This window comes from Melospiza georgiana, chromosome 16 (genome assembly GCF_028018845.1).
Source record: "Melospiza georgiana isolate bMelGeo1 chromosome 16, bMelGeo1.pri, whole genome shotgun sequence".
NCBI lineage: Eukaryota > Metazoa > Chordata > Aves > Passeriformes > Passerellidae > Melospiza > Melospiza georgiana.
The window spans coordinates 10,300,891-10,315,107 of NC_080445.1; the positions used below are offsets into that span (position 1 = coordinate 10,300,891).

Here is a 14,217-nt window from a genome sequence, read left to right on the forward strand (position 1 = left end):
GAGCATGTGAGGCCATGGAGTAAGGAACACTCCTGCAGCTGTTTTTAACAGTCAGAAACTGAGAGGGAAAAGCCCAACCTGGGAAATGATCAGTCATAAAGATAATTCTGGTGCTCAGTTCTCCACTGATTTGCCCATGTGCCTACTGGCATTGGTCACCCATGAAAGCCACAATGCTCCAAATTGGTAATATTTTCCACCTATTTGGCACAGAGCTGAGATTTCATGCCTGGCATACACTAGCTCTTCTCTCATTGCCATTCTCAATCCATGGTCCAGCTCATTTGTTTAACATAAGCTCAGCTAATGCTCCATACCACAGACTTCCATAATTTTATCAGAACACTCAGGGAAGGGAGAGCAGATCAGTCCACAATTTCCACACAAAGTCAGGAACACAAAGTTTGAGATCCAGGGCAACCTCCTGATCTGATTACTTGTAGGAACTGAATTGCAAGAAATTATCAACTTTATATTCTTGCCCTTCTGCTTTCTCATTTGTAATGGAATTATAAAATCACTGTGTCCCAAAAAGCTGGAAAATGGCACCTGGTAATGAAACCCCATTGTTTTGGTGCCTTAGGATCTCAGAATGTAAAGCTGTTTGCTCAGGGACTCGTTCATCACAAACTCATCTAAAAGTCTCTGTTTAGCAAAACTTTTGGCTTCAAGCCACAGAGGTGTTGACAATTACACTTGGCCAGCTTATGACTGGAACATTTGCAAATAAACTACTTCCAGGAATGATATCCAAATGAAAGACACTGTCATGCCCTGGTGAGTGACAGTACAGTGTGTTTTGTTAGACTGACTGAGCAGGATGCTATAAATATGTACAATTTAAAAACATGACAGTTTCTGGAAGCAGTCACTGTGTGCGCAGATACAGACAAACTTAACCACATCCTACCAACAAAGTGCTTGTAGACTTTATCAGCCCCCATAATAAACTGCCATTAGGTGGCTTTGGAGCTGAGAGGAGATGGCAAATAATTTACAGTGTGAAGGATAAACCAGTCAAGTATTTTTTTAGTGTTTTACTAACCTGTAGAGAAGTCGCCTTCTTCATCTCCAGATGACTTTGGATCAAAGAAAGTACACAGATGCACTGGGTCAATATCACTGTGCAGTAAATCAAGGTAGCCATTTTCAGGCACAAATACTGAATCCATGATTTGTCTCTTTGTCTGAAATCAAATTGCACAGCAGTTAGCTATGACACAACTAAAGCCTCAGCTTTTGTCAGTCAAATCCACAAGTCCTGCACTGTGGCTTTCTGTTGGCAAGACACAGATCTTGAGGTTGGAGAGATGGCTTTCTTACCAAGGCCTGCATTGAGTTATAACCCTGGGTTACTTAGATATCTAGAGACAGCTTGGAGCAAGACTCACCTGTCTTTACTCCAGGGAGAGGAGTGGGATACTGCAGTCTGACCACCTGGACCAAAAATGCCAAGTACTGAATAAGTGGCAACCCTGGTATCTTATCAGGATATAAATAATGCACAAATCCAGCAGGTATCAGGAAATTAGAAGACTGCAGTGAATATGATGGGAGAATCCAAAAGACACATTTGTTCATGAAGTTTATCTCTTCCTCCACATCATTGTAAATTCCCTTCTATTTCTGTCCAGTTACTGCAGCAGACACTAGAATCAGTTCAAACATTCCTCCTGGATATTCCACAAGTACAGAATAACAATATGTGTTACTTATTCATCATCTCTATCAAATTATTTCAACCCCAAATATCATCTCTTCAGTGTTTATAGATCACTGGTGTAAATGCCACCTGAGCTGGTGATCCAAATTGTTTTCTCCAGCATAATACTGAGATACCAGGATGAAAAGAACAATCAGCAAATTTTTCAGACTCTATCCTGTTAAAATAGGTGTCCACACTCCGTAAACCTGGAAAGTTTCAGCTTGGCATCAAACAGCATATTTTTCAATGAAGAATATCTAATAAATGGCTCTCAAATACTCTGCCCTTAGCAGATGACCACTGATGTCCCTGCTTGCATCCATCTCTGTTCCTAAGGAGTGCAAACAGGGAGCAACTGCTGTACCATGAAACCTTCCTGCAACAGGGAAAAATCAACAACAGCTAACACTGCAGCTGTGATGAAAGAAGGCAGAGCAGACCTCATCACACACTACCACGTGCTGTTTGTTACCAACTCATCTTCATTCCTCTTACCCCTCCATGGGGTTGTCTTCTGAACGGCTTGGAAATGGATATTTCTGCATTTGCTGCAGAAAATGCCAAAATCTAGAGCCAGGACTTTGAAAAGTAGGTAAACATGGTGTGGATCCATGAGCAGGAATAGCCTGCACTAAGATAGTTCTCCTTTTTCATGTTTTATAGCCTCACTACACTACCATGATTACAAAATTTTGATATTATTGCCTGGCAGATATAAATGGAAAGCAGAAGTTGAGAAACCTGCCTGAGAATCAAGAATGAGGTTATAAACACACCAAATTAAATTTTCAGTTTGTTGCAACACTTTGTTTTGCCCCTTCCATTTGTTAAATTAACAGAAAATCTAAATAGGGCCTTTCAGAAGGCCAAGCTGCCAGACTTTGTGAATAAAGCTGTTGAAAAAATACCTCTGAGTCAATATAATTTTGGGGTTAGAGTCAGAGAAGAAACTGGGCAGAAGGCTTAAGGGGAATGCAAAACAGACAAATCTATCACTCCAAGTTCAGTGATTGGCAAACTGCTTGATTACAGCAACTAGAGAAGGGCATGTCCTAGGGAAGGAGACTGAGTAGGCCTCCTTAATCTTCATGGAAATACCAAGCTTTAATTAATTTATAGTCATAAGAACTTTTCCATCTTTAAGCTTTTCTTTCAATAGCACTTCTCTGTGGAAAAACACATAAGAAATGCAAAAATGTTTTATGTTACAATGGTCAAGAAGTCAGGAAACAACCAAGGGAAAGTCTTGGCAGTGCCAAGTCTGGCTGCAGAGCTTAAAACTAGAATGTAAAAGATGGTACATCTCAGGTGCACAGAAGTGAGAGAAACACTTTTCTACCTTAACAAGATGAAGATTGCCACTCTTTCAAAAATGAAAAACTTTGTTGTTTGCCTTTGTTTGCTACACCAGTCTGAAAGGCCCTCATCTTACTCTGGTATGTTTTCTTCATTGTTTTAGTTTTGACACAAATCCTTGTATCAATGTCTCTCTATTGACTACACTGGATTTAGGATCCTGGGATTTCTTTCTAATCTGAACCAAAACATTTTTAATAACAGCTGTATTCTGCTGCATTAAAAACATGGTCCCACCATGGAAAATATACTGTGAATAAAGAAGCAGGTTTTTGAAAGATGGAAATTTCGGTAATTTCTACATGGAGAGGAGGCAGAGGCAAGGAAAACTACACGTCAGGGACAGCAAGTGTTTTTCTGCATATTGCAACTGAAGGACACAAAATGAAACCAGACCTTTACCAAGCTTGTTTACAGCAGCAACTCCTTTCCCAGAGCTTCCCCTTTTTTTGTCACAGCATCCCAGCAGTCCTGTCTGAGGTAAAGGGTGAATAAGCTCTGTACTGCTCAGCACTTCCTCTGTTGTTTCATACTTTATTTTAACCTCATTTACTGCTATTATATTCCCTTTGGGGTCTCATGGAAACCAATGCTGCCAAAACAGGTATTTGCAGCGTCATGCCAGAGGAATAACAAATTTTGTGATGATTTCTGTGTTAGGGCTGTAAGGCCAGAGGCAGCTCTCAGCAGGAGCAAGGCAGAGCTTGCAGGGACCTGCAGGACAGGAGTCCCCAGGGCCACCTGCCAGGCTGCCACGCACAAAGGGCATGTGCTGGGCGGGGGCGAGGCAGGACAGACCTCAAATGTATTTCCATGCCATTCAGAGAGCTCAATCCTTTGTGGTTTGGACACTGGTTAAGACAAATATTGTTCTTTAAATCCTTAAATAACACCTCCTTCCCCCAGCAGCCGATATGGTCCAGCTGCACAGCCACACTTGGCACCCTGTGTGCCCTTTGTGACACCTCTGCAGTGATTCTGGGCACACCTGACACTGCCAGGTCTCCACTCAGGATGCATTTGGTTCAGCTCTGCATCCTGCATACATGGCATGACAATATGGTTCACTTCCAAGACTCACAATGCTTTTTTTCAGTGCTCTTTTAGAGTTCAAGTGATATATGAATTAAAAATGCTGGAAAAGCAGTGAAAGAAACAGTGACCATCACTGTAAAAGGACAAAGAAGGAGCAGGTGTTCATTTAAATCACATATTAATCATAAGAATTAGATGGGACATTTTAGATTTCTAAAGGCAATGGAGGTCATTTTGATTCATCGTTTTTGCCAAATAATCTGATTTCCTTGTGCCTTATATTTTAAAGGGTCAACATGTTAAAAATTCCAGGCAATGGGGTCTGCTACTAATTGAAATAAAATGTTATCTTAGAGAACAAAGGATTATAAAGGCCAAAATGCAACATTTACTCCAATGATAATGTAAAGGAGAGAAGATTTGAGGAGAGCTGTTAGGGGCTTTCCTTCTCAAACCTCTGTTGACATATGAACTAACAGGCAATAAATCTCCCACATGAGTACAGAGGTTAAGAAAATGAAAATTTGTAAATTCATTTTAGGAACAGAGGAAATCCCCCTCTAATTTAACTTTTGGACCAGTTTAGGAAGCTGAGGATAATTCATAGAAAAGAGTAGTAGTGCCACGCAAATCACACACTTGTTAACCAGAGGATGACATAACATCCAAGTCTTGCATAACATTCCAACTCCTAGAATTCAGAAAAATGGAACAGTGGGACTTCTGTGAAGACAGAAAATTGAAAAATGAAATACAAAGATTGCTGAACAAATGCTATTTTCCTGCAACACCTCAGACCCATTAAGTGCTACACATGAGTCTGAGTGAAAGAAGCTGACAAACAGCAGGTTATACCAAGCTGTAAAAAAGGAGTCCTGTGAAACACTTTGATTGAAAAGCTCAATATTGCTGGCCACAATTTTACAGCCTTGTTTTCTTACACCAGCTTTAGAAAGTTTTCTCTCACCTTCTGTGCCCCCCCAAAGGTTATGTCAAGGTGCACAAAGCATTTTCTGGCTTTTGCTGCAAACAGTGTTTAGGCACCAGCTTATCTGGGAGGTGGGCAAGGCAGCAGTGGGCAAGGATGAAATTCTCTCCACGTTCCAATCACTTATATCCTTTTCCTCTTCCCAAATCAATGAGCAACAATTCCTCTGCTTTACAGGTACCACACAGATTTTTCCTTTCAGAAATGCCCTGATTATTTGTAAAATGCAAGTAATGGAGCTCAGGTTATATTTAGCTTTGAAGTTTTAGTTTCTATTTCAGATCTGTGAAAAACTTACAGTTTAACTAACAGTTTAAAAGCCAGTTTACTTTTTCCATAGTATTACCCAGCTCAAGAAGAGATACTACTTTTCCTGAGAGTCTTTATCTTTCTGATGGAATGGTGTTACTTTCCACAGAATTTATATTCTAAAATGAAAGAAAAACAGAGATGGAGCTGAAAAAGAACTTCATCTATATCCTGCATGTTATCCTTTGTCTCTGTTAGAAATGAGTTTAAAAGAGTTTAATAAAGCATAAATATTGGGTAAAAGAAGCTTTTGCCTTTCAATGAGCTTAGCTTAGAACCAGCAATATTACTTGTCTGGGGCAGGAGATGGACAAGTTCAGGCAGAGCTGTAACAAGTGCCCTGCAGGTGTCAGAGTTGTGATTTAGAGCAGCACTTGCCTTTCATGTCCAGCAGCACCTCCTGTGTCACAGCTGTGCCCAGCTCTCTCATCCCAGCTATGAGATAAAGTAAAGATCACAGCAGACACTTGTCTGCATTTTAACTCAATGGCTTTCTTCAGAACAGAACTTCAGCCCTCCTCAATGGGAAAGTAAAGCTCTAGGCTGTTTTGCCGGAGTTATGAAAAAATGGAAATAAGCCAGTTGTTTTTTTTCAGTGATTCTCAGTTTCACTTTCCATAGGCACAACGTTTATACAAAAAAAAGAATATTCTTAACAAAGTCTGAAACAAACTACAGCAAGTAGCAGGGCCAGCCACAAAACAAAATCACAAAAAAATCTCTAAAATTTCACCCACATTTAGACATCATCCCACTAATATTTGAAGCAACACAAGTCCAGACACTGACACACTGCAATTACAAATATGTACAAAAAGCAAGATAAGATGAATTTACCATGAAAAAAAGCATGCATTCAAGGGTTGAAGAAAAACTGACCTTAAGGAACCGGACAGCTCCTGCTCTTTCACTCTGGATTCAGTACCAAAAAATGATGAGAACTGCCAGCCCTGTCCAGGGCTAAGAGAAAGTGACAGCAGAAAGGAGGAAATAAGAAAGACCAGAACACTCAGAGGGGAATTCCAAAGAGGAAAACTAAGAGGAACCTCCTTTCTAGCATCCCCAGTATAACAAGCAGTGATACCTTCACTGGTCATTTGTTGCTGATAAGAAGAGCTTGATCTTGTCACTAATTAGGAAAAGGTCAATTTATTTGGTTGGAAACCAAAATTGAATGAGAGCTGGCAGTAACAATTTTCATTGCTCCCCAAATTCTTTCTCTCATTTCCATTCCAGTTCAAATCTGTCCCAAAGCCATGCTGTTAAGCAGTCCATCAGTAAGAATAAAGGCAGCAGCATGTGGGCACTTACCTTGCAGCTCCACTTGGTGCACCAGAAGTGAAAGTATGTCTCTCACATGTTCACAGACTCTGTCTACACAAAGTAAGTTTTGCATCTCATGCAAGGTCTCTTGCCATTGGCCCAAAATGACAAGTAGGATGTTCTATAAAACAGGAGCTTGTCTGGCTTGCACATGGTGTTCTCAGTTTGCTCGTAGCAGCATCTGACAGAATGTTTGTTCATCTAATCATCACTTACCTTGCCATGCCTACCTGGTGCTAAGACAAACAACCTTTTGAAAACCAAGTTCATTCATGAGCTTCCTCTCATGAGGCCTATAGCTGCTTTTGCGGTGATCTGCAAGCTTATTTGCTTAGTTTTCTATTTTTAATCATGCATAGACCTACACAAATTAGAAATTAATTTTAAAGCAGACTGTACTCCAGAATGAACAAATACTTTTTGCACTATTATTCCACTGGCTATTGCTTTTAAGAAAAGTTCCACCAGAGTCTGAAGGGGAAAGGCAATAGGATTTGATAAACACAATGACATCCAGACTCCCTGCTTCAGACTTCAAGATGTTTATCAGCTGCCAGTGAGAAATGGCTCCTGCACAAGACAGCAGCTCCTATAAGCAAAGCAGCTGCTGACCTGTATAAGAATTTTCTCTTTGCAGAGGAGATCCACTTCTACCAGGTTCCATGGGAATATGCTCACTGAGAAGAGACAAAGCTGTTTCCTCCCTGGGAGCAGCTATCTCTTCACAGTAGTTACAGACATGGGGCCTGATCTGCAGGACATCAGCCTCTTGAGGCTCTCCCACACCCAGGCTGTATTGGGACTCCTCTGTGCACTTTTGAAGAACAGCAACATCTCAGAATAACAGTACTATGTTACTAACAGCATAGAAAATAATGAGAGGCTGCACAAATACAGATTCTGTATTTTAGTGGTCTGTTTTGACAGGAGACAATAAAATAATCACTGCATAAGAAATCTGTACAAAATTTCACATGGCTATTTCTTAGCTCTATTCTAATGTGCAGCACAACCCCTCAGGGGATAAACTCCTTCAGCAGCCCTGCAGGCAGATCTCTAGCAGCTTCTGAGGCTGAATTGAAGCAATCCCTATTCACATCAAGAACAAAAGTTTGAGGAACAAGAGTTAGCTTATTACTGTGATTCCAGTTCATGACTGCAGCAAAGACTGGTTGTCCACTTTTTGTACAACACCCATGGGTGCTTGGAAAGAAAGGAATTGCTGGAGCAAATCATAGCTCATCCAGTGGAGTAATCTATAAAGGTGGTCTTCAAGAGAAAAGCAGACTGGAAAAGAAGAGGCTGTGAGACAGCTGAGAACTGCCTAAGCTTTTCAGGTCACCACCAGCTTCTGCTTTGATGTTGACTGGGACACTGCCCTACTGCCAAAGGAGGAGACAGAACATGCTCAGTAGTATTGGAAGCACCAGCATAAGTGATACCAGGCCACATTCTATGGTTTTCTACATTTAAAATATGAATTCCTGCCCTTAATTTGAATGTGTGTAATGATACAGGTCAGTATTTTGCCCTCACATGAATTATCTTAATTTGTATCCTGAGGATTTCCTCCTGTATTTTCATCCATGCCTTTGTTGTCCCAAAATATTCTTTTCATCTGGTGTTAGTGAGGCCAATCCCCATACAGAGTCAAGATATTTGGTTTATTTACAGTTCTGCACAGAAAGGGAGGCTGGGTGGCAAATTCACAAAACCAGCACCACAACTATTAGAACTTTTCATAATTAATACATTTTGACAAACAAAGAAAGGCATGAATGTTCATTGGCTACAAGTTACATAGGTTTCTTATTAATTTATATTCTATTAGTTAAAAGATTCCCTCACTTCTCATACTAATTATTCTGTATGCTCAGTTTTTCTGTCCTTTTGAGTCTTGCTCCCTCAGCTCTCTGAGAATGTTTGTCCAAAGTCCAGTGAAATTCTGAATGACCACAAATATTTGAAGCCATAAACTGTCTTTGCATCTACTAGACTGGAAATTCTGAACCTTTTGAATGCCTAACTTCACCTACAAAAATTATCTTCTGAGGAAGCTGCAGGTGTGACCAGCAGCATTGCAGAGGGTCATCTTGGTGTGTCTCAACTGCAGTGTACATGCTGCATTACTGAGGCTCCTCATAGCATTTGGGAAGAAATATGGTGGGTGATACTAGAAATGTAGGTGTGGATGGATGCTGGAGGACTTTGAAGCAAAGCTAGTTTCTGAGGTGAGCAAGCAAGGAAAAGGTTTGATCACATGGCTTTAAAAAAAGCTCTAGAGAAAAAGCCCCACCCTTGCAATCGAGCTTTTATGTTCAAAACAACTTCCAAAATATCACAGCTTTGCTTACCTACAGGAAGTCAGTTTCACAATAGACATAGAAAGGTTTGCATTAAGAGCTGCAAGCCTTGGTGGAGTTGCTGAGAAAATCCTGTGTGAGTGTGTGTGTGTGATGGAAGGCACTACATTGGTAACCAAAGGCTCCTGAGACTCACCCAAAGCATCTTCCTGCAGTTCTGCTTTGCACAGTGCAGGAATGGGCTGGTGCTCATTCACTGAGAGCCACGTTCTCTAATGCTCATGGACAGTGCTGCAAAGTCCCTATGGATTTCAATACTGCATTATGAACAGGGAATTCTGCTTCCTTGAAAATTCCTTTCATGTTGGCTCTGTGTCTGAGCTCATTTTTCAGTCAGTTACTGTCTTTGGCCTCTCTGGCCAAAAATTGGTTTCCACAGCAGAATTTTGTTCAGGATTCCTTCTGTCCGGGGTGAATAGCTTTGAGGTACTGCTGGTTGAACAATTTCTCATAGACTGAAAAGTTTATTTAACAAATTTCCCTATTTTCTGATTATAATGATTCAAGCTGCACAATACATAGACATCAGCAGTTCACTACTTTGCTTTTCCACATGACTTCCCTTCCTGTTCTATGGATTCTCTTTAACTCACATGCAGCTTTTGAAGATAAGACAGATATTTCACAGCAACTGTATCTCTCTTAGGGATTGTCATGGTGTTCTCAAAATCCAAAAGAAAATACATATCTTAGCTATGGAAATGTCTTAGCTATTGTTAAGCAATAGCTACATAAGAAACACCAAACAGTAAAAATGTATGGCCCGACTTAGTTCTCTTGTTCTCTTTTTCACACACATTGTTTGTGTGCTGTGACACGTTATAAAGAGGAAAGTGAGTTGAAAAGGAGAACTTGTGCTTTTGATTTCTCTGCAATGAAGGGAAGTATCACTTCTAAGTAAATACGGCGCTGCGCAAAGTCTACAGCAAATTTTGGAACCCAGATTATATTAGTAAAATGTCAGTAATTAATGTCACCATTTTTCCCAGGGGCAGTGAGGTAGATGAAAGTGTGCCAATGGAGGCCACATTATGTCCTTCAGCACAAGGCATTTGGGTATGCCATAAACCACGGTGGATTTTGGTGTCAAGATGGTAAGGAATTTTTGTTTCTACAAATGCAAAAACAAAACCAGAAATAGAAATCACATTTAATTACTGCAAATTAGGACTGTAGCAGCAGAACTTGAACTAAAGCTTAAGCCTCTATAATCACCTTTCCCTTAGTTTGGCCTCAGTTACAAGATGATCAGCTTTGGGTTCAAAGGCAGAGTAGTTTTGGCACGTTATTGCTTGGTTTGTCTATAGCCCAGCAAAAGCCAGGGACAGCTCTAGAGAAACAAGGCTACCTCCTTGTCATGATCTTGCAGCTCTTGTTGGAAAACTCTTCAGGAATACTTAGAACACATGGGAAGAGTAAAACAGGAACTAACTTGAAATCTTTATATCTTAACACCCATTCAAAGTCCATCTTGCTTTTGATCTGTCTCCAATCTAGGTATAACAGAGATAACAATCCATTGTTTCAGTTGAAAAGCATATCACCTCCTGGTCATGGTGAACACTGCCTGGGAACATCTGAAGGTGGAAATTGTTTAAGGGGTGAAACTCGCAGAAAATCTGCTTTTCTCATGTTTAAGTGGCAATCATGATGATGTACCACAAGCTGTTTGCTCAGTTGCTTGTCTGCTTCTGGAGGGAACTATCCTATGGAGAGGAGCTCTTTCTCCACAAGCAGCCTGCCATTCTCCCATTAGTGCATCCCCTCACAGCCAGTCTCATGTTCTGGAGCTCTGAGCAAGCATTTCCACCAGCAGCTGGCAGCTGCCTGGCCTGTAGATGGAGGAGAAGACATTGAGAAAACCTCTGATGCCTTCCCTTGGTTTTCAAGTAGTCTGTGAACATCACAAATGCACAGATCCCTTAGCATTAGTGTTGGAACAGGCAGTGCACAACAGTATTCATCTTTTTGACACATGAACTTCTCATTTATCTGTAGCTAAGAGAGGTTAAAAGAAAAAAAATAAAAGAAATTTGTACATTTCCTTTCACCACCACTGGCATTCATATAAGTAGTTTAGTCCACTGGTACACTGGAGCATGTGACATAAACCCCTGTAATTCCTCTTACACTGAAATAAAATAGAGCAAGAATGGGAAATAGCATACAAATGCAAGCTCCAGCTAACAAGGAAAAGGATGCTTGCAAAAAACCACAGCTTGTTTCAAGTTTCAGATTGAAGCAAAAAAAAACTGGGCAAAAATAATAAAATGTCAGTTGAAGAAACCACATATTTTAGGGGCTTCCCTAGAGCTTTTTTGATCTTTGTCAACTAAAACACACACCAGACACAAAAGTTTTCAGAATCCACACCAGATACAGCAGCTCTGCTATCAGGCAGTTGAATGAAGGAGCACTCACCATGACCCCCATTCCAGTGGTTGTGCTGTTCCTGTAACTGCACACGGTGATTGTGGTATCACAGAAAGGTCACACCATCTTCTTTTTCAGGAGCTTCAGGTCCATGCTGCCACAGTTCTGCAGTGTGGTCTCTGGGCTGCTCTGCCATGGAGAATGAAAGCTCTCCCACCCTTCTGCTGAAGCTGCTCTGCCCTGCATGAGGATGAAAATCAGACAGTGCATTCTCTGAGAAACCAACAGGTTTGGGTTCTTGCCCTTCATCCAAGCTTTATTTCAGTATTTTTAATTGGTGACTATTTATAGATTTTAAAGGCATGTGCCTCATGAATTCAGGCCCAGTCACAGGAGAAACACCCTCCAGGAGGGAAGTCAGGCAGAACAGTTTTCATGGGAGCAGCTGTGGAGATGTCCAGCACAGCCTGGAACTTCCTCCTCCTCGAGGCTGCGAGGTTGAGGCTTGTCACCTTTCAGGCCATAGAGGAAATTGTGGTCTCTTAAATCATGGCCTTGGGTGTAAAAGGGGGTCACAGGCCACAGACATGAACTTTGCTTTCAGTTTTGCCAAAAGATCAGGCCCCTGCCCCTGGGAGAGGTTCAGAGTTATGTCCAGCAGCGCCTGGTGCATCTTGTAAACATCAACCAGTCAATGTGGCAGATCCCATCCAAAGCACTTAATGTCCCTACAGCTTATCTGGGGGATCTGGGGACCTACAGACCAATCCAGAGCACCTCCTCCTCTTTGTGCCATTCAAACCTACAGAAATAGTATGGAGTTTGTGAATTTTAATACCTCAGATATCCCCTCAAGTTCTCCATGTACTGAGGAGTACAAGGAATACCAGGAAGCTGAAGCTATTTGGTGAACTAGAAAAAGAAGTATTAATAAATTAGGAAATACACTATTAAACAATACTGCTATAGAAGTAGGCATCACAGGCTGCTTCAGGAAAATTCACAGGCTCACAGAAAAATTCACAGAATTAAGAATGGCAGGTACAGGTTTTTCATTTCATTGCATCACCAGATTAGAAACCCTTTCTTTCTTTGTGTTTTGTCTGTATTCTCTTTTAATTTTTTCTGATAAAGTAATTCCCTTTATTCATCTCAGTTTAGAATACACAAGAAAAACAAGTGCAAGCAAGTATGGCAAGAGCTGCTTAGCCACAGCCTCCACAACAAAAGATGAAGTGGAAATTGCCAAAGAGATTGGAGAACTGTCCAGCAAGATTCTCAGGGAGCTGAGTGAGGCTCTATAGGTGCTACTAGCAGCCACTGGGAACAAAAGAAAAAGGAAACATGTAAAAAATCTAATGAATAAGCAAATTTAGAGCTTTCATAAGCAAATTTAAATTTTATTTCTCCAGATAAACCAGTAGAAGAAACAGTGCTCAATTTCTTATCAATTTTCCTATTGTACTAAGCTTCTCAACTTTTTGATAGCTGTTAGAGTCTTTTATTTATTAGATTAAGATTATTATTATTATTTCTCTGTAAGACTATAGAGGCTTAAGGCAGGAGAACTATTGGATACTTGTGTGAGAGTGTACAGATATTTTAAGTTCATGTAGCAAAGGAGGGAAGGGACTCTAAGCATCTTTTCTGATGAAATCACTTCCACTTGGGAAATGGATCTGGGAAATGGAAGGGGATAGATAAGCTCTGCTTACTGCAGTAGATCTATGAAGTTGTTTAAACCAAACTTTTGCCAGCCCAAGTTCCTTATTTTTGGAGTTCCCAATATGAGAAATGAACAATGACTTGCAAAATTAACAAATACCAAGTAGTGCAGCTGAGAGTGACTGAAGCTTTGAACACATCAGGAGATACATAAATCTGAACACATTGAAAAATCTGCATCCAAGTGCTGGGAATGCCCCCAGGCTGGAGGAGAGCTGCTGACTTTGCCTTGGTGTGCCCTTGTTTTGGATGTGTCTGAGTGACCACCACACAGTCTAAGCAGGAAAATGACACTGAAATAAACTCAGTAATAATTTCAAAGCCTTTTCTTTCTTGGGCGACTGCACTAGAGGTTCCTACAGCATGAATTATATAAGGCCATAAAGCCATACAGGCTTAATAAAATAAGGTATTTAATAAATATGTAATGTTTCCCTGGTTTTTCCCTAACTGGAAGGAATAGAGCTGCTACTGCACTTGTTAGAATCAAAACCAGCTACTGTACAATAATGGAAATTTATACTCCTTTCTTCACATACTCAAAAATTATTTTTCACCTTTTTGGGCATAGCTAAAGGAAGGATCAATACTTTTTTTAAATCCCCGTTTATATTTAGGGCCCAAACTTCCTCATCTGACATATTTTTCTGTTACCATTTCTTACTGATGGCAGAACTTGATCTCTACTGAGAATGTATTGTTATATATGAAAGAAATTGTCCTGATCCAACAAGTAAATCTTGTGGCTTCTCCTCTGTTAATACTGAGCTGCCAATTTCAACAATGCATGTATGTCCAGCCAACAAAATCTATAGAAATCTGGGCCAACGCAGGAAATCATATTTGACAAATGAATTAGAAAGTGATGCTGTTAGAAATTTATCTATTTAGTACCTTCTATGATTTGCCCTATCACACCATAATATAAACATTTTATTGAAGCACCAACAAACATTTTAAGTGTACCTCTGATGAATAAAAGTGAGGTAAAAGTTATTACTGGATTAACAGCATTTTCCAACATTCAGGGGAATAGAATA

General features: G+C 40.4%; 1 protein-coding gene across 1 annotated transcript in view; it reads right to left on the reverse strand.

Annotated features, from left to right (window-relative positions):
- The window catches only part of CIITA (class II major histocompatibility complex transactivator), a 37,722-nt gene that overhangs the window by 20,782 nt on the left and 2,723 nt on the right, over positions 1 to 14,217 (reverse strand). The window contains exons 2-3 of the mRNA XM_058035445.1: positions 11,501 to 11,692; positions 1,046 to 1,187 (exon numbers count right to left, since the gene is read on the reverse strand). Of these exons, the coding sequence (XP_057891428.1) occupies positions 1,046 to 1,187; positions 11,501 to 11,512 (154 nt within the window). The 5' untranslated portion in view covers positions 11,513 to 11,692. The remainder of the gene's footprint in view (positions 1 to 1,045; positions 1,188 to 11,500; positions 11,693 to 14,217) is intronic.